This window comes from Mytilus californianus, unplaced genomic scaffold (assembly GCF_021869535.1).
Source record: "Mytilus californianus isolate M0D057914Y unplaced genomic scaffold, xbMytCali1.0.p SCAF_1, whole genome shotgun sequence".
NCBI classification, from domain to species: Eukaryota; Metazoa; Mollusca; class Bivalvia; order Mytilida; family Mytilidae; genus Mytilus; species Mytilus californianus.
In genome coordinates this window covers 54584958-54606935 of record NW_026262581.1, presented here as the reverse complement: position 1 = coordinate 54606935, position 21978 = coordinate 54584958, and the positions used below count along the sequence as shown (strand labels likewise).

Genomic DNA, 21978 nt, shown 5'->3' with positions numbered 1-21978 from the left:
ATAGATACAATTAAAGTTCTTTTGTAATTGCACATTTTAAGATTTCACTTCACAATTAAGTATATTTTGCATGTGATGTTTCTTTCATGGCTATCAAAAAAAAAATCGATCTTTCATTTTTTTTCTTCTGATTAACTAACATTCAGTCTAAGAAGAAACAGTATATAAAATACTGCAAGTACATGTCGGTCAATTTAAAACGTATCCAAAGTATTAGATACGTTGACGTATACGCATCTGGGAGAATATGCTCAAATAATTACCCTGATCGAGAGTATTTATTTACTCAATGTACTTTTTTAAAGAATAACGGGGATCAAACTTTGTGGCACTGATTAATTTGCACCTGTTTATTTCTGAATGCCTCACTTCAACTTAATATATAACTTCTTTATATTTAGCATAGAAACAACAAAAGGGTACATAATCCTTAAGTCTATGTTGCATATGAAAGATCTTTATTTCATGGGGACCTACAACAATTAAACACAGTTTTTTTCTAGATTGGCGATGATGTTGTTTTACGAAAAAAGGGGGTCTGCCACTGAAGGGTAGTACGACATATGACATTGATCCCCATAATTCTTCAAAAGTAGTACACCGAGTAATATATTCGATTGGGACAATTATTTTAGCATATTCCCGTAGATGGGTATACGTCAACGTATCGGATACTTTGGATACGTTTTAAATCGACCGACCTCTATTAATAGGAACAACACTCACATTGACAAAATCGTCCTGAATATGCATGAAATATTTGCCACTGGACGTTAAGCAATCAACAATCAATCAATCACATTGACAAAGTAAGTTCAATAACAAATTTATGTCTTATGTCCGTATGAGGGTTTAATTTGCCAATAATGCATTGTTTTGTTGTTTAGTCTATGAGTTATAACTTATATGAGGTTATGAAATTTATAATTTTACAAAGACAAAGGTTGCATCATTTATCTCCTCACGATCAGTATATGTTGTTGTATTTGTATGGCTTTCCTGATTTAAATGGCATTTTGGTTGCCTCAGTTTTTGACTATGAGTAGTCTTAATTAAATTATACCAAAAATGCGAACAAACATAACTCGAACTGTACATGTAACACTAATTTTCATAATACGGCTTAATATTGTCCGGCAGCACTATTGTATGAATTTAAGACCTATAGTTTCAGCATTCAAATGACTAACAGATAAGGTGTCTACAAGTCTAATTTATTGATACTATATGGAAATTGACCTTTGATTGGTAAAATGTTAATTTTAAAATGCCACTTAAACTTTTGTAAACACAGGATTTGGTCTTTGTTGGACGTCGTCAGCAGTACAATTGCGACATTAAACTTGCAATATTAAATTATTGATTAAATCTTTGATAGTCTCGGTAAAACTTATTTACTTCTTTTCCAGACCCTTGTTTCAACATATGGTATAAACAACTCTTTATGTTTTTGGTTATTCGTGTTGTTGAGTTGCTGTCTCATTGATCGATACCTCTACATCGACTCTTTTAAAAATTTTAATGATAATTTTTTTAAACGAATTTCCAAATATGATCGCTTGTTGCAGTAAAATTTGATTAACTTTTAGATAAATGTTTCATATGTACATGTAGTATAATAAAAATGAAAATTAATGAATAGTTTTAGTATAATTTAAGGCATGAAAGACAAATGATTTTATCCGCCAATAAACTGTAGGATAATTGAAAAATGTATTTAACTTACAGAAATTTTAACAGTTGTAGTGCCTGTATTTGCAGGTGATCCTTGGTCCGTTGCAGTGATAATCAAAGTAAACGATTTTTCAACCTCGTAGTCTACAGCAGTAGCTGTAGTAACTATGTCATTTCCGGAGATGCTGAATTTCGAAGACGTGTCACCACTTGCGATGTTGAAAGTGATAACTGCATTTGTGCCGTCGTCGCTATCAGATGCCGAAATAGCTGCTACACTTGTTCCTGTTAAAGATATGTTCTTTTTTTAAAATTTTATTTACAAAAACTATGCAATAAAAGAATGCGTATCACAGGTTTTTTTTTTAAATTGCAGTAAGACTAGTGCTCAATTCATACAGGTACTGATGATTTATCAAACCGACATCTTCATCGTACAATTGTTTTCATGTGGGATGATACTGCTTTCATATCACTACACAATTTCTGACAAAGTTTTATTTTAAAATTTTTTACTTTCAGATTTTAAATGTTTTTAATAACATTTATATTTTATTTCGTAGACATGTGATCATACGAATTTTTACGAAGTGACAATCTAATTGAACCATTCCTTGTTTCAAGCAAAATGTGATTGTTACGTGCTATCATTTCGTGTAAATTTTCGAAAACAGCATGAAATTCTGTAGGAAGCGCTTCTTGCTAAAATGTGAAAGTCATTTTCCTTCTTTTCATTTCTATCTAAAAAAAAAAGGAGAATGTGTCCATGGGACACAGATGATGCCCCCGCTTGCATATAACATTATAAAGGGACATAACTCAAGAACGGTAAAAGTGACGCTACCCAAATTCGAAATTGATCTGAGTTTTGTAGTAATAAGCACTTTGTATAAGTTTCATAACATTTGGCTGAGGCGAACTTAAGTTAGAGAATGGAAACGAAAATTTTTTTTCCAGTTGTAAAGGAGCATTACTCTAGAACGGTAACAGTGACGCCATCCAAATTCAAATTTGATCTGAATTTTGTTGTAATAAGTACTGTGTATAAGTTTCATAACATTTGGTTGAGGCAAACTAAAGTTAGAGAACGGAAACTAATTTCGGGACGTAAGGACGTACAGACGGACAACGGTAACACTTAAGGTAATTCGATACCGAATGGCATATCTCCCGATTTCTAAAATGTTTGGCACACTTGTTTTTTTATTCGAGTTACATCGGAATATGATATAAAAAAATGGGGGTCACCATTTTTGAACTTTTTGTAATTTTTATAAGAAAACGTCAATTTTTGCAACGAAATTAATATATAAGTAAAATGCCTTTTTTTTATTATTCAATTGATGGCTATGTTCTTATATACGGAGCAATTCTTGTATTTTAGATAAATTGCTTCAAAGTTGACCGATATGCAAAGAATTTTTGACCGTATTTTCATTTGAGATATACAGTCACTGACCGTATATCGCCTTGTTTATGACGTTGACAATGCGTTTCCGTAGAGTTTTATTTATTACGTCAATAAACAATACAGGTTCGCGGAAAAACGTCGTCCGCTCCACATTAAAAAATGATGGTTTTTGCCCAAAATATTTCATTTGGAACAGTTATACATGTAGGAGTTGCAGTATATAAAGCAAATATAAATTTTATTTGTACTTGGCTCAAAACAGGATAGAAATGCTCTGCATAGCCTCGCTTTCTACCTGTTTCTAAGCCTTGTACAAATACAATTTATACTTCGAGACAATGTATGGTTATTCTATATGTAACGGGATCTGAATGGTGTTTGTTATTTTGTTTTCATTACCCCTGTCCGGTTTCGTAAATTTCCTATTAATTCTACTGATTTAATTTTCTTTCGTCCTAACCGGGTGTACATTCAGCTTATAAAAAATGAATCTTCAACTTAATCCTACCAAACTAGACAAAGGTGATGCCACCGCTACTTCCATGCATGAAAGTGCTTCAAAAATTTGAATAAGTAAACAGTAATTTTTTTCAAGTACAATTTGAGTTGATTGATTGGTGGTTGCTTAACATCCAGTGGCAAATATTTCATTCATGTTCAGGACGATACAATACAATTTGAAATAGTTGTGTCTAAAAGGCACATTTAATGCAGCCACCAAAAAAGGTTAAACATTCTGTTAGTTGTAAAAATGATAGATAAAATCAATATCTTGATGAAATACATATTCTTAATATAGTATATTCTGTCGTTCGTGGAAAATTATATTAAATAGAAATAAGAAGATGTGGTATGAGTGCCAAAGAGACAACTCTCCATCCAAGTCACAATGTGTAAAAAGTTAAGAACTATAGGTCAAAGTACGGCCTTCAACACGGAGCCTTGGCTCACACCGAACAGCAAGCTATAAAGGGCCCCAAAATGACTAGTGTAAAACAATTCAAACAGGAAAACCAACGGTCTAATCTATATAAAAAGTGAGAAACGAGAAACACTTATGAACCACATCAACAAACAAAAATCACTTAACAACAGGCTCCTGACTTAGAACAGGTGCAAACAAATGCAGCGGGTTTAAACGTTTTAACAGGTGCCAACCTTCACTCTTACCTGCAACGGTAGTGTAACATTACAACATAGAAAGATACACTATAAAATATCAATTGAAATGGCTTAACTCGATCAAAAAACATATTAAAAAACTCAAATAAACATACACTGAACGAATAAATTTGATTTATGACACAATATAAATACAATATCAATAAAAAGAAGGGGATATAAAACAATGTCAAAAAGACAACTCTAACCTGGGACAAAATGGCGTTAAATATAATAAGGTACACAGGTAAATTTGAATATAATAATTTTGTTGTTAGGAGTACGGAAATATTTTTTACCAAATAAATAAATTTGTTGTTCATAGTACGAGTACAGAAGTGAAAATTTATCGTCATACTGAATACTCATCAAAGGTGGTACATATTAAAAATAGTGAGACGAGATATAACACAAAATAAGTAAACATTGAATAACAAAAATGCATTACAAATTGTGTCAACAGGTCAAATTAACACGAAAGTACGATTTCAGAGTACTCGCAGTTACTGAATGAATAATGAATAATAAAAAATCATGCATCAGAGACTAAAATCAATTAAAACACATCCCAGGGATTTAGTGTTAACGCCATGGACAGTCAAAGAAAACATTAAGCGTATTTGATGATGTTCTATTTTATAAGTCATTTGGTGACAAAATATCGTTTTGAATAAGCAGTTCATAGTGGATCCGGAATGTAATTGTGAAATCTCAAATGTAACAATGTAAGCAAGCTAAAATCTACATCATTTTGTCTTTGATGGAAAGTTGTCTTATTGGCAATTATACTACATCTCCTTATTTGATAATGGTTTGAGTTTTCTTCTGAAATACAAGAAGTTTAACTTTAACTACGAGACTGACATATGTTACTATTATAACTAATATCTGACTAATGTTGTGAACATGTGATCTTATAATTTGATAGATTTTATACTTGCTATAGTAAATATACTTATCAACTTTCAAACTCAAGGGACCAAAGAATCTTTACTAAATCTACAAATTAGCAGTAAAAAAAAATACTCGTCCATCCTTTATTTGTCACGTGTTATCTAGATGTCTTTGGTTTTGTGTGTCGTTAATTGGCCAGTTGCTGTCTTATTGAATCTCCCACTTAAAAGATGGCGAATACTCTCGGACTTTTTTCGACGCTCATGTCAGCAATGTGACCTCCCAAAAAAGACACCTTTGTTAATCGTTTGTGAGTCGTTTTGTCTCACCACTTTATGAAATGGTGCATTTTTCATCATCTGTACTTGTACATCATGTCCAACTTAAACAACAAAACACACCCATCCCTGTACACCTAAGCGTAAATTAACATGAATCTAAAATCAAACAGGTTTTTTTTGTTTGTTTCTGTCGTTTGAATAATATAGGTTAACGAAAATATCTCTTTATAATTTGTTGCGTTCGAAGCGCTTTTTTTTTTTGGTTTACCTTTATCCAAGCACCGATTATTCATTTATTGTGGGGCCACTGGTATTTTAATGAATCGTGAGATTGTAAATTTCGAGAAATAGTTTGTTTCGAAATGGAATTGAAAAAAAATGTAACGGGATCTGAATGATTTAATTTTATTTCGTCCCACCGGGTGCACATTAAGTGTTGACATCCCATATTTTCAAGCCTTTGTTAACTTTTTCATCATTCCGATGTTGCAGTCCTTTGTATACTGCGCTTATTCGATTACAGTGCTGGCAATTTATTTTTTACAAGCTACCGAAACCATATCGGATTTCTCCTGTACAGTCCAATAATTTTCGGAAACTGGCTACACTTGAAACATAGGAAAAGTTGTGCGGCCAAATAACCAAGTTCAATTATTATTCTTTGTTTATTCCATGCATTCCAACAAACCATTTTCTGTCCGAGTTTCCACGTCTGCTTGTACAGTGCATTGTTCGCTAAATTTTTTCCAAATAAATTTCATTTTTCTATTTTGCTAGCAGCTTTTTTCGGCAACCATTTTAAAACGAATGGGTTTTTTAACGAAATTGCACTAATAGTGGCACAATTCCCCGTATTTTCACACATTATCCCGCGTTTCTATAATTTGGATTTCTACTTTTAAAAAAAATCATCGGGAAACGGCGTGCATCATAAATAAGAATTTATTGCAAAGAAACTCATCCCAGAATTAAAAAAACTCAGTCTATCATAAGTAAGAACATATATAGATAAATCTTATTAATAGATACAGATGATTTAAAAAGGCATATGATAAAAAGGTAAAGATTGAGAATAAAGACGATCGAAGCAATCAATGTCAAATAACGTATTGCATCAAATCTCTCGGTACTCTGCATCTATGCAAAGTAACAACAAAAATGTTTACCAAAAATAAAAGGTTATTTTTTTATTTTTTATTTTCGCGATAAAAGAACAGCTACATGTATTATGTTGTCAACCGCCCGAAACATGACGGAACCTGCTACATTGACTGGTATCTATGAACGACGCTGAAATGAAGATATTTTTAATATATAATCATATATTATTTGCAAATTTGAAATAAAGAAACATTTATCTTTCAACTATTTTATATCAGACTGAGGCAAATTGTTTGTTTAATTTGTTCTAAGTTATTATAAAACATCAGGTTTTACGTTTGCCGTCAATTTCGTGGATGTCGACAATAGCCAAACGATAACTCGTGGCGTAACGAATTCGGTATAGTGTAACCTTAACAGACGGACAGCAAATCTCATAATAGCGTCGATTTTATTTTTCTGGTCACGTGATTTTCAGTTTAAAAAATGACATTTTTTAGCAACGGCAATGACGCCACGAAATCGACGAAAGATATTTTATGTATTTACTATTCAACCAAATATATCATTTGATACGACAGGTTTCAAACTTTCACTACGTTATTCTTTAAAGAATGAAAATGTAGAATTTCCTTGATAATTTGATTGTCAAAGATGAAAAAACGTGCCGTGGCCCTTACACTTCTCACTAAATAAATGTAAATTGAAATGACACACGGAATGGTAACGTATTTTCTAGGGATGTCAACTCGGTGAAGATTTAATAATCGAGTACTCGTTAGATTTACCGAGCGATACTCGAGTACTCGCTCGGATCAACATCTACAAAATGGAAACACACAATTATACCAATTTTACGAATTGTGGGTCTTTGTCTTATGGACGTACGTAAAACTATCATCATAATTACCTAGGATTAGATAATAGTCCCTGGAATTTTAAACCATAATTGATAATAAATAATAATAAAATCTATTTTATTTGAGTGTCACACATTGATTGATACAGTACATTTAGACATATATACAATTATATCTTTAAAATGCTATCAATGCCCAGCCAAACAGTTGACTTATGAGACACTATAAAAAAACATACATGTACATATATACAATAAACTGCATGTTAATTTGTAAAATATTTCTAGGGTTAAAAATCTAATCAATTTAATTTAGAAATCGCCTTCAAAAATACTATTAAATATAAAATGCTATTAAAAATCATATAAAATACTCTATTAGAAATTCTTTAAATTAATAGCTCATTTACTACATGCACTAATTATGTAAACTGGCAATAATCTAAGCAAATAATTAATAATTATCTATAGATAAATGTTTACTCAAACAACAGTATTTGTAATTCGTAAAAAAACACATTTAATGATCAACAAAGGGGTGATGATTAAAACTTACTGATACCTTTAACAATTCTCTAAGCGGGGTCGACACAGGGTGCAACGAATTTGTTCTTATTTGGAAATATTATCTTTTCAATTTCTCAACTTTGTTACGTAATTAACAGTCCTGCTGGTGAAAATATTTGCTCTGACGATAAAGAGGTGTTGGAATGACTAAGAGAGTGTAAGACTTGGAAAGGTGCTCTTGTTCATATCCTACATCTGTTCGAGGGAATTTTAAATGAAAATTAGATGCAAACATTCGAAGCGGTTTCTTTTTAAATTTTGATTAATTTTGATCAATAATAATTTCCCGGGAGACGCTCTTAATAATATTTTTTCTTTAAGAATGCAACAACATTCTAACAGAAACCGATTAGTCGAGTATTATTTTGGTATTCGATACTCGGTTCTTCCGAGCGATACTCGAGTACTCGAGTACTCGTTGACATCCCTAGTATTTTCCTTTAGAGGGATGATACCTCCTGATCTCATGAACATGGAATGCCTATTGTTACCAAAGCTCGCCAGGTAAACCGGCCGTGTGTCAATTCAACAGGACCAAAATTGGCGACAGACCAAAGGGAGATAACTCGAATGAAAACTCGCTCAAGGGACGGACGATCAGAAACGAGTAAAAATAAGCATTTCGCTCAATTTTAGTAAGGGAAACAGTGTTTCTGGTGCATAATATCCAATAAATTTATCCGTATTCGATAGCAAAAATTTGTAAATATGAAAAATATCTTGGAAATTATAATGAATCATTGAAATGAGGGCACCTGTCAAGTTCATCACCCATACAGTGAAAGAAAGTATGTCTGCCTTGGTAAATCACTCTTTAATCGAAATATTTCAAATTTTGTTCTTATGATCATCTAGAAATCATGGACTGTTAGGGAAATTGCCAATTATCATATTCAGTTTAGGAAAAAAAAAAAATTTGAAAACTATAATACTACACACCATTAGCTTCAGAAGAAATAAAAAAAGTATGTGGTAAAAAGTATTTACATAAAGTGAGGGGTTTTGGGCCAGTAAATTATTAGAAAAAATACTGATCCCACGCTTAGGTGAACAATTTCCAGCAATAAAGGGGGGAAAAGTTCAGTGTTTCTGTTGTTCCGTTTTTCCTCTTACAGTTGATGTGTTTCCCTAGGTTTAGGTTTGTGACCCGGATTTGTTTTCGCTCAATCGATTTATGACTATTGAACAGCGGTATACAACTGTTGCCTTTATTTGTCATACTTAGATATAAATTATAATTGTTTCAAGGCATACATGTACATCTCCTTAGAAGAATCAAGTATTATTCTTGAATATACAAAAACACTTCATGAAAAAAATATTTTATGAAGATTATGGGTATGAAATGTACATGTTTTATATATTCTATTCTAGAGTAACATTTTTTGGAAAATTTCTGTTAAGACCCATTGTCGGTTATATCTGTGAACTAAAGTTTTTTTTCCATTCTAAATGGGTGTTACATATGTTTGTATATGCAATAGTTGAATAAAGATTATGTATCTGAGGTCTAATGATGAACACTGAAATGTAACAACTCCTGGTCACTGGCATATGATACCCATGCCAATGTTTATTACAAATGGAAATATCAAGGTACTCTACAAAAAGGCTTCCCGTTCACCAAACATGTAATTTCTATGTGTATGTATAGGTAGCAAATTATTACAAGGTAATAAAAATTGAGAAAAATTAATAAATAAGAAAGATATAATCAGGGCTTTATTTAGAGAATGAGTGAAAAAATTAAAATCCTTTCCTAAACAAAGGAACATTAGAATTGCATTTTTCCTTTGAAGAGTTTTATTATATCTTTGCAGTGGTTATTCATTCTCACTCTATTTTGACCTTTGACCTGACAGTGATTGCAAACTTGTCATATGACATGGATACCCATGCACCAGTTACAGCCCACTTGAGTTGTCATGTCTGTATTTAACAAGATAAATTAAACTTTCTATTTTTCAACAGAAAATAAAAACTTCAACTCTTATCATTAAATAAGTCCTTCAGTTGCTGAAAGCTCAATAATATGATAATGGAAATGAGATACCTTGTTTTTCTAAGTATTCAAATATAAAAAAGGCACTTTCAGGCTCCAACAGAAATGTTACTTAATAGAAGATGTGTACATATATATGCAAAAACAGTTATTGTCAATGCCAAGAGTATCAGGATCTATTCTGGGTGTGACACTACTAAGTATTTGTCAGCTTAAAACCCAATCCCCAATCATTTAATCAAATTACAAAATATTGCAAAACATGCAATGAACAGTCATGATAAAGTAAAATGCCAAATGTACTGTAAAAAACCTGAAAATAGCATTTCCAAAATAATATGTAATTTTGTACCGTTTAGTGGATATCAATTTATGTAATCAAATTTCAAAAAAAAAAAATCACAACATAAAACAGGGCCATGGGGTGTGAAAAATAATTATATAATGGTTATGAAAAGCGTTTTTAAGTCTTAATTGTACCATCAGAGACATATAAACCTATAAACCATCTCTGGTAACATTAACTTAAATATGTGTAAAAATGAAGAATTAAAAAAAAATTACCATGTTGACCTGATATATAAATCCTCATATGTAGGTACATGCAGCTGAACAATTGTAAACAGAGAATGGACCAAATCATCATAGTAATTCATTTAGGTAAACTGGATGTAGATTGAAGACTATTATTATAATATCTATGGAACAACTAATGAATGGTTGCTTGAAGATGAACAGGGAATGAGAACAAACAATAGTATATTATGATGTGATATCATCTTCATTCTTTTGCAATTACATCTGTAAACTACAAACTACAAAATAAAGACCTGACTAGTCCAAACTGTTTTTCCTGTCTTTTATTTATGATATATCAGATCTTAGGATGTTTACACTGGAGTCATGTCTTTCAGGACAAATCCTGACATGCTAACATATCACAATAATTTACACCTGCAGGGGCGGATCCAGCCATTTTGAAAACGGGGGGTTCTAAACTAGGAGAAAAAGGGGGGGGGGGGGGTTTCCAAACCCAATCAAATGCATTGATCGTCAAAAAAAGAGGGGTTCCAATCCACGGAACCCTCCCCCCCCCCCCCCTGAATCCGCCACTGACCTGGACTTCCCAAAAAAGAATGCACTGATTAAGGGATATAATGGGAGGCTTATATACATATTCTTATATGAATAATATGCTGAATTCAGAATACCTGTGTGATTTTTAAGAAAGTAGATAACTTTTGATCATATTTTGTAATATTATGTACTGAAAGACATCAGTGAGGCATGAAAAGGGAAAGTAAATCACAAAAAATAACAGATTTTCTTAATTTCAATGACATGTTGACTGTCTTTTCCTCTGTGACAAGTTTGTCATATTTCTGAGCTGTGTTAGCCAAGAGCAGAGAAGATTTTAAGAAAAAAAATAATAGGGAGTCTCTGCACGGCCTTACCAAATTGTGATGTGTACTGAAATTGTGGTCGTGTGCAAGGACGTATATTAGATACGTCCTTGTTGCGTGTGAACAAAGAATGGTAACGTCATTTGACCATCCCAGTTCTGTTCTCCATGTTCCAGTTTATCAAAATAAATCAGTCATATTTATTTTTCCGAGGTAACCCAGGCCTGTGTGAATTCGTCCCGAGCTGAAAATTTGTCAGTGACAGTCGAAGTTGAAAAATGGTGGTTCCAAAGACTGAAAATTAATGACTCGAATTTCTTTTTCAACGATACATTACTTTAATTTCAAATAATTTTAAAACTTCTGATATCATGTATACCACTCATGATACGTTTGGTTTCTTAAAATTTCACAAATTCACGATTTCCAACCGGGTCGTCTTCCGCGTGGAATTATTTTTCTGCGCAGCGATCTGTTGACGGCTTTCTCAGAAATTATCTCCACTTGATTCCCGGATAATAAATCCGGGGTTTTAACGGACAAATCAGTGATTTGCTGTCCGACTGTAATGCCCCCTTTGCTGCAGCGGGGGCATGCACATAGCATTCAATTTTATAGTGAAAAATAGTGTGAATACTGTTTTCAACAAGCTTGCTCTGATAAACAAGACTACCAAATTTAAATGCGGCTCTAACTTATTCCTTATCTTATATTTATGGTAATTTTTTTCGAGCGTACATTCAACTGTGAACATTTTAATTTATTTGGACAGGTACGGTTTTATATCAATATTAATTGGCGTAGGAATAGACTAAAAAAGTGGAGAGAGGGGCAAACTTCTGAAAGTGACAAGCAAAAAAACCAAGAAAAGAGACCTTTTCAGAAGTCTAAAAATTAGTCAGTGCACCCTATGTATTTTTGTCATGTGCATTACCAATATTGCAGTATTATCCATTTATTCTTTGAACTGATTCCTGGCAAAAATCATAAGCATGCGTGATTTGTTCATTAAATAAGGATTAATTTACTCAACAAACCTCCACATCCACCAGTTAATTTCTACATTACCACAGCGTATAAAAGTTTTTGTGTTATACATTAAATATATGTAGAATCAAACATGAACTTGAACAACCCCCAAACCAACTCTCAATGTGCAGTTATGTAACATATCAGCCGCTAGCCACAATGTGAAGCTTTATTGCACGTTCGTTGTGCTCACTCGAAATAAAGGTTTACATTGTGGATAGCAGCTGATATTTTACGATATCAATGTGTAGAAAACCCGATAACCTATACGTACCACTTGCAGAGCTTTCTGTAACAGTTCCTAAATAATACGACGAACCAAATACAGGAGTATTATCATTAATGTCATTAATAGTTATAGAGAGACTTGCTGTTGCTGTATGCAAACCATCAGATACTAAAAGTTGTAAGTCCGTGTATATTGCCGTATCTTCTCGGTCAAATACAGAACTTGTGGTTATCGCCCCTGTTGAGGAATCTATGTTGAAATCATCCGCATCAGTTCCTACAAGTATATGGACGTGAACATATTGTTTATGTCAGTTCTGGTAAGTGGCTTTTTCCATAAAAGTTTTTAATGTGAACTACTAATGTATCCCTTGTTTTATCCTTCTAATTTTTTTAGTTTGTCAATAAATACTTGGTAAATACGTATATAAACAAAAACATTTTATAAACCTGTAAATGTACCTCTCCAGCTTCACACATATTAACTACGAGTAAGAGTAAAGGCTGGTTGACTTAAAGTCATGATTACTATATAGTCAGGAGCAAACGCCGTCATCAGGGACATTTTAAAATAGATTTTTAAAATAGATTACTTCAAAATCATCAATTCAGTGTTTTTTTTTTATTTAAACATGGACGTAGTACGGTTTAAGCATTCGATGCAACAAAAAAACATAAATTCAAATTAAATTTAATTGTTTGTCCAGAAACCGGGTAAGGGCTACAGAAGTTTAATGCTCCAATTGTTTAGTTATCATGATTATGTACGACTCTATGGGACTTCTCAATGGCGTTTCCAGGTTTTCAAGATAAGAGAGAAGTGTGCGGGAAAAGATTGTTGTTTTTGTTGAAAAGGATTGTTGTCAAAATATACACCAGATAATTATACTAAAAACCATTTTAGCACCTAATGATAGCAGGGTCTTTGCATCCCTTCCCGCCAGAAAATTGCCCTGTTTCAGAGAAAATGTTGAATAACGATTAAATTTATTCTATTATTAGATGTTTTTTTTAGATGAGTTACAAAAAGTGACAAATCAATTATTCCGTATTAAGTTGTTCAGAAAAATTGAAAGTCATCCAACCCCCTTATTTCTTGTTGTCCTACATAATTGAAAACAAAACTCCTGAAGATAATCGCTTCGTTTCGGAATGGGACAAGCTTTTTTCGGTTGACAGCTGAATTTTCCCCATATATATTTTGACATTGAAAATGAACATTATTTTAAAAGAATTGTTTGTTTTTTGTGCTTTGTAATCAATAATTAACCACTCTAAAATTGAAATGAATTCGGCATATTACTATTAGGAACTCGGAAGAGAGCATCAAAACAAGTGTAATACCACCAATTTAAAACTTCAATATATTCAACCGTTTAACTTCATTAAAATCAGGTACATGTATATTCTGAAGTGTACATGCATCCACTTTTCAAATTTCAACAAAGACTTGAAATCTTGTAGTGACACATGACGCTCATACTAAAAATAACACTCTTTTTTGAAAACCTTAAATACGCACATTATATAGACTAGTGCATCTATCCTTAGATTGTAATTCAAATTTATGGACAAGTAAATGTAGTATCAATATTGTATACTTTAGGAGTAATTCGTGAGAGTAGAATTGTCAATTGCTTTATTCACATCTTACCCGATAAACTATACGATAGGACATCAGCAGTGTCGGCATCGTTCGCACTAATACTTATAGAAACTGTTGATCCTACTGGCCTTCCTTCGTCAACATTTCCGGAAGCATCGGAAACAACAGGAGTTGCTTCGTTTAAATCCAGCACATTGATAGTCAGGGTTGCTGTTGCAGTTGTTGATCCATCGTGTACCCTTGTGAAACAGTCAAATATTAAAAGTAAAATCGTACTATCAAATTATTAATAATAGATGGAGAATGTGTCACAGGAACACAGATGATGCCTCCGCTTGCATTTAATGTTATAAAGGGACATAAACTCAAAAACGATCAAAGTGACGCCACACATATTTTAACATGATCTGAGTTTTGTGGTAATAAGCATTGTGTATAAGTCTCATAACATTTGGTTGGGGCAAACGTAAGTTAGAGAACGGAAATGAAAAGATTTAGCAATGTTTTCATTTGTAAAGGGGCATTACTCTAGAACGGTAAAAGTGACGCCACACAAATTCAAATTTGATATGCGTTTTGTGGTAATAAGCATTGTGTATAAGTTTAATAACATTTGGTTGGGGCAAACTTAAGTAGAGAACGGAAACTAACTTTGTGAATTACAGACGCACAAGGGTAACATGTAATGCCTCCTCCGCTGCGGACTGGGCATAAAGATTAAGCTAATTAGCCAATTGCAATCATTAAAGTGGAAAATGCCTACATGAAATATTTGTTTTACAGTGTTTTTTCATTTTGTTTACCCTTGTCTTTATGTTTGTGTCTTTATTTGTTTGTTTGAATGTTTTAGTCAGTTGTGTTGTACGTCTGTGATGTATGTTTTCACAGTTTTGGCTGAATAATCCCTATTATTGTGACATTAACCTATTATGTCTGTTTTGATTGCTCATCCATTTTTCCAAAATAACGGAACTATATATATATACAACTCTCTTGTTAGTGGGATGTTTGACCCATAATTTTCTTTGGAAATGCCTCTACCAAGAGAGGAATATGGCAGTTGTTTTCCTTTCGTTCCGTTGGTTGATAAAGTCTAACGTTTTACAGTCAGTATTCTCTGAAACTTTTTCAAATATAATTTGCCAATAGATTTAAAGTTTTTCTTGTAAACAGTGTACAGTAAAGAGCATTATTTTATATGAGTCAAAATAAAAAAAAAAGTCTAACTTCCTGTCCCAAGCGTTCACCCACAATTAGTTTTCATTTCAATTATCTTTTGTACCCATTTTAAGAGCAATCAACTAGAATATATAATGCATTAAAAAATTCTAATATAACATCCCCCCCTCCCCCCAAAAAAAGTCATGTTATCCATAATTTGTTTTTATTATAACTAAAGCACTTTTTAATAATTTTGCATTTTAGAATTTTGTCCAAAGGTTTTTTTTTACCTGTGGAGACGTTTCAAAGACCAATATTTATTTCCCCATAATGCATTGAGAAAAGCATCATTTCCTGAATTCCTGACTACACATGAAAAGTTTGAAAAGAGGCGAGTTTTAAACATCCGATCCCACCAAAGGTAAGAATTCATAGAAGGATACTACTTGTTGTTCTATCCTGTTACAGCCTTTTCTTGTACCTTCTGAGAATATTTTTATGTTAGCACCATAATATTAAGTATGTTTTAAGTTCATCTTATAAAACATATGAAATACACCTGCATCTTTTGTAATAAAAAGGACAAAAAGAACCGCATAATTCTTTTATGTTAAGTTCTGTCATGTCATAAAAAGTAACAACATAGCCATAATCGGCAACATGGTTGAATTTTACACTTATACGTATTTTTAATATAAATCAAATTCTGTTCATAACATAGATAGAAAGTAATATATTCCTTAAACAATTTGCCAAACACGGTATATATAAGAATAGTGTGTGTTGTTTTTATTTCTTAATTTCTATAAAGATATATGAAAACTTATTTATTTATTAACAGTAAAGATTTAAGTCAGTAACGGGAAGGATGTTAAAGAGAATTTTACTGATGAAACATAAAGTTAACCTACTATCTGCCAAACCATTCATCTTATGTAAGTTATCATTATCATATCAAATAATCGTTATAATAATATACTGTCTTTTGAATGAAAAGACAGGTTTTTGACTTTTGATAACAGACAAAAATTTGTAAGTAACAGCAGAGAATATCATGCAATTCTAGTATTGAAGATGGTAACAGAAAGAAATTTATTTTTCATACTTTTCGTTACAGGCATATTTGTCATATAGTAAATAAAATTTTCGAAAGAAAATTTTCCTCCTCTAAAGGTATCCTTATTCCTTAAGAAACTCACTACAAAGTTATTCATTAAAACGTAACAATAAAGCCCTGATTGATAACATGGTTGAAATTTTTAATTGCATTTCCAATTTAAATCAAATTACATTTAAACACAAACATACTTTAATAACCTTCCTTAACAATCTGCTAAAATAAAACAAATTTTATAGTTTTTAGCATAGTCTTAATATCTTAATGTCTAGAAAATATATGAAAAATTATTTCATTAGTAACAACTATCCACCAAAGTTCAAATAAAGTGGATATAAGCAATAACAAGCAATCGTACTTACTTCAACAAAGAGAAAAACCCATATCGTATAGTAGGCTATAAAAGTTCCCGACATGAAAATTATGAAACAATAAAATTGAGAAAACTAGCGGCCTAATTTATACCAACACAATTAACGAAAAACAAATATGACAGATATGAACCAACGAAAACCACTGAACTACAGGCTCTTGACTTGCGACAGGCACTTGAAGAATGTGGCGGGGTTAAGCATGTTTGTGAGCGTTCAACCCTCCCCTAACCTGGGACAGTGGTGTAACAGCACAACATAAGAACAACTATAAAAATCAGTTGATAAAGGCTTAACTCATCAGATCGATCTAAAGAAGAAAAACATCACACATAAACACAGACCGGACGTGGCAGGGTATTTATTCATCCCTCATCCCTAACAACAAAAAGGGTATTTAAACATACTCTAGATAGGGAAAAAGGTTTTGGCCTTTTGGTAACAGCAAACAAAATCTTAGAATTTTTATAATAAAATATGGTAACATGAATGAATTTATGCTCATATCTTTTGCCCCTCCTATAAGTTGTCGATCATGTAGGGTTTGCCCCGTTCATACGTTTGGGCCCCATAAATAACAGTCAATCTTAAACTTGGAAACATCACTGGGAGTAATTTGAAAACTGGTATACAGATTCAGCATGATGAAACATCATAATATGTCAGAGTTACTTTATCAACTTCATGTTTGTCGATGAAAAACGAGTCCTAAGCAAAATCCATTTTTAATGTTTAATTGTCTGTTGTTTTATATTCACAGGAACCTCAATGGCATTGAGGGCTTCAGAAAAACACAGACATTATCGCCAACAATGAGACACAAACCCTGAAAGGAGGAAAACATATTTAGAAAAAGAAAAGTCAAAGTATTTAAGTGATCTTGCAACTGAAAAAAGACAAAATGTTGCACAGATGCCAGGAAGAGAAAAGCGGATCATGAGGAGAAGATGGAGACAACAAAAGCAGGAACTAAAGAAATAAATTAAAGTCACTCCTTCTACCTCTCCTTCTCGCTAATAGAACCTGGTCCATCAATACCGACTATATCATCTGAAAGAACCACCAATAAAGAAGAAAACACTCCAAAAACAAAACGTTACAAAGTGCTAAAAAAGCAAAGGTTGCTAAAAGATGGACGAAAGATACCAGAGGGACAGTCAAACTCATAGATCGAAAACAAACTGACAACGCCATGGCCAAAAATAAAAAGACAAACAGACAAATAATAGTACAGATGACACAACATAGAAAACTAAAGACTAAGCAACACGAACCCCACCAAAAACTGCTACAGAGATTTAGCGAGGAAGACATTTACAATCAAGATTCTTCAGAAAAAGGTGAATTCTTTAGGAAAGAAGCTTCAAAGAGAAAAAAATGAAAATGCCCTCTACAATGCCAGGAGAAGAAAGACAAGACAAGTTATGCGGACATCTAAAAAACAATAAGTCGTTCACTTTTATTACATCATACACTGTTAACTCAGATGAGAAGAGAGAGGAAGGGAGGAAGGACAAACGGACAAAAAAAATATTTCGCTTCAAAGTGGACACTTTCTTTGCAAGTACAAGGTAAGAACAAGAGCATTCAAGACACTAAGTTGTTTTTAAGAAAGAAGATCAGAAATAACAAAGGTTCCCTTACCACTCGTTTACGGACAAATGTAGTGATGTTCTTGCAAAGAGATGTGGTTTCAAGATTAACATCAGGAAAGAAATCGACTGTTACTCGTAATGGGGTGAAAAAAAAAACAAGAGAGGTTGTTGTGTGATGCAACGAAAAATCTTCATCACAAGTATAATGCAGAAAATGAGCACTACCAAATCAGTTATTCCGTGTTGTGTCGTCTGCGTACCTTTTGGATTGTTGCACCAACATATAAAATAGACAAACATGCCTTTGCAACAATGTGAAAATAGCAGATATTTGACGGAGTGCCTCAAAAACAACAATTCATAGACACAAACAATTTGTCAAAGCTTTGCAAAGACGTTGTTTTCAATAGTTTGAACAAGGATTGCAAGCATGGTATGTGCAAGCACTGCTGTAATCAGACACTAGTTAACAAGACGATAAAAGAAAATAAAGAGGTTACATGGAACCAGTGGATAAGTGTTAAAAAATCTAGAACATTCGAGACAGGAGAAGAGAAAGAAATCACACTTGTGAAGAAAGAGCTGACAAGGGAAATATAATAACAGCTATAAAGGACCTTGAAAATTCATTACACCTAAAATAACAAAGAACTTCTTTAATTTTCAAAACCAGTTTTAAGTATCGTAAACAACTGAGACAAGAACTGAATGATAATAAGTGTCTCAGACTGATTCATATTGACTATGCAGAAAACAATTTACGAAAACTTCATGAAGAAATTCAAAGTGTACATTTTGGTGTTTCTCGGCCCCATATAACCTTACATATTACGCAGTGGTATTTACTTCACAAAGGATCAACCAGATGAATCAATCTTTTGCACTATTTCAGACTCTCTTCAGCGTGGACTTTCAGGTGTCTGGACATAAAACCGACCACTAAATATTGACATAAAGGAAAAACACCCTAATACTACTAACATTCATTTTTTTCAGCGATGGACCAGTCACTCTATACAAGCAAAAAACCGTCTGTTTCCTTTCATCAGATATTTTCAAATTGGGGTTAGAAGGTGCACGCTGGAATTTTCATTAATCTGTGCATGGTAAGGGAAACCCTGATGATGCAGGGGCAGCCTGAAAAGAACGGTAGACACTTTTTTTTCAAATTGAGTCACTTTGGTAACAGGAAAGAACTGGAATTTTTGGTACTATTTTTACATTGCCATAGTTACCATGTATATATCTTTTAAAATCACAGTCATTCTTGAATCCTCAATGTTTGTTTTATTGTTTTGTGCTATCAAAATACAGGTTCCATAGACATTCTTTTTTGTTTTGTTTTTCCCATTGCCAAAATATAGACATTTTTTGATATTGTGTCATATGAACAAGGAAAACATTAAACGTACCGGAATGGAAGCGTATACACATTGACGTCTGTTTCATAATCTGGAACAAACTTTATTGTCACTACTTGACCGGAAAGGTTAAACTTTGAATCAGGAGGAATTTGTTCGTAGGTTAAACTATCACCAACGTCTGCGTCAGCAGCATTTACTTGATAAATTGATGTTGATATAGCAATATTTTCATTGATGCTAATAGTATGATCTAAGTTTGTCCAAACTGGGCCTGCCGCTGAAAGTTAATATACCAATGAATGAATGAAAATATAAAATTTTAACTGCAAAAAATCATTTTATATGTTATAGTAACGAACATATATTGACAATACGACAAACCAAACCTTAGCAATGAAATTTAATTAAACAAGTGAATAAGTTCATCATAGTTCCCAGGATTAATCAAAGTACTGAAGTACTGAACATCGGATGACCGCAGGTTCTTGTGGATGGTCAAAAGCACATGTCACAGAAATAGATCACATCTCTATACCTGAAACTGAGGTTAATTTACAGAGATATATTTTTTTCTGATACAAGTTCGTGCATGGATGATGAATAAATGACAGGAAATTCAACCGCACCGTAATAACTATTATATTGTAGTGATACAAATCAGTATACCTGGGACTATTATACTAATATGATAATAGTGTCAGAGTATACACGTCTGGTTTGTTGTTATATATTATATTAATATGACGGTTGCATGTATATATAATTTTCATCTATTTATATATCATTCTATTCTACTATTCTAATTATAGTGCAGTGCAAGTGCATGGTGGACACTCTTCTGTAAAAAAATCGATTTTTCTAAAAGATTGGATATGAGAAGCCATTCATATTTTCCCGCAAAACAATAACAGAGTTACCGGTCCTTGCCGGGAGTGTCGCAAAACGTTCTTGAGATATTCTTCCGTAAGCTTTAACACAATTTTTCGGTACGTGTGCATTTATATCATCAATGATTTTTTACTTTTATATATATATAACTAACGACAACACATTTTCATATTATTAATTTGTGTTTTAATAAAAATATTTATAGGAGTATCCATTGAAAAAATGAATTTGAAACAAGCGATAAGTAATGTTATTTTGCACTAGATAAGTGACCGCGGATCTATAATTTTTATAGATCGGTTGAAAACCCAAAACTAATTTGCATAATGGATATTTAGGCGATAGCAATACATCGATATGACCTCATGGTCATCGCGATGTAAAAATGTGTACGCCAGATCCGCGTTTCGTCTACAAAAGACTCAGTGACTCTTCTCCATCTCAAGCATCACTATGAAACACATATCTTCATGAAAATGAACGCGGCGTATATGTCATGTATTATAGTCATGGTCATGAGTTTTTTTTTGCTAAATATCTTCAACATTACGTATAATGCTGATATGAAGTTGAAAGTTTATAGCCATTACCGAATTATTATATACATAATAACTAATAGTTGTGCTTTTAGATATATCTAATACATTTTATATATTTCAAATCATTGTGTAAGGGTATACTTTTAAAGCGTGGTGCTCTATTGCTGTGTATACAATAATTCAATATAAGGATGATTCCAAGATACTCGGAAAATCTAGACGGAACAAAAGGAAATAACTATGTGAGCTAAAAACTGTGGTGAAATGCATTTTTTTTATATTGAAGATAAAAAGCATATAATAAAATTAAATACGTAAAAAGAAAAAAAAGAAAACCAATCCATAACCAACCTTTAGATGAAAAAATGAGTTCTGATGCAATTAGAAAAATAATGAGCGCCATTCATAAATCCATTCTATTAAACATTTTTCTATACTCAAGTTTTTTAAATGACATCTTCGTGTGTGAATAAAATCTTCTGTAAGGTCATTCTTATTACACACGTTAAAAGATGATATTTAAATCACAATTGGCAGGGTGTTTAATAAATGTGATACATTTCTTTGTTTTATTGTAATTCAGGCGAATAACTTTATACAATGCTTCGACGTATTTGATAGAATAAACATCTATAAACAATATTTGGTTATTAGGTCAATGTCAGACAAATATCAACTTTTTTGTATGAGGCTTAGAAACTGGGGAAGGGCGTGGTTTACCGAATAT

General features: G+C 32.6%; 1 protein-coding gene across 1 annotated transcript in view; it reads right to left on the bottom strand.

Moving 5' to 3' along the window:
- LOC127723724 (protocadherin Fat 4-like) overlaps positions 1-21721 on the bottom strand; it is a 77421-nt gene extending 55700 nt beyond the window's left edge. The window contains exons 1-6 of the mRNA XM_052230505.1: positions 21603-21721; positions 19873-20101; positions 14265-14455; positions 12657-12887; positions 6659-6711; positions 1727-1975 (exon numbers count right to left, since the gene is read on the bottom strand). Of these exons, the coding sequence (XP_052086465.1) occupies positions 1727-1975; positions 6659-6711; positions 12657-12887; positions 14265-14455; positions 19873-20101; positions 21603-21654 (1005 nt within the window). The 5' untranslated portion in view covers positions 21655-21721. The remainder of the gene's footprint in view (positions 1-1726; positions 1976-6658; positions 6712-12656; positions 12888-14264; positions 14456-19872; positions 20102-21602) is intronic.
- Between the last annotated feature and the right edge of the window lie 257 nt (positions 21722-21978).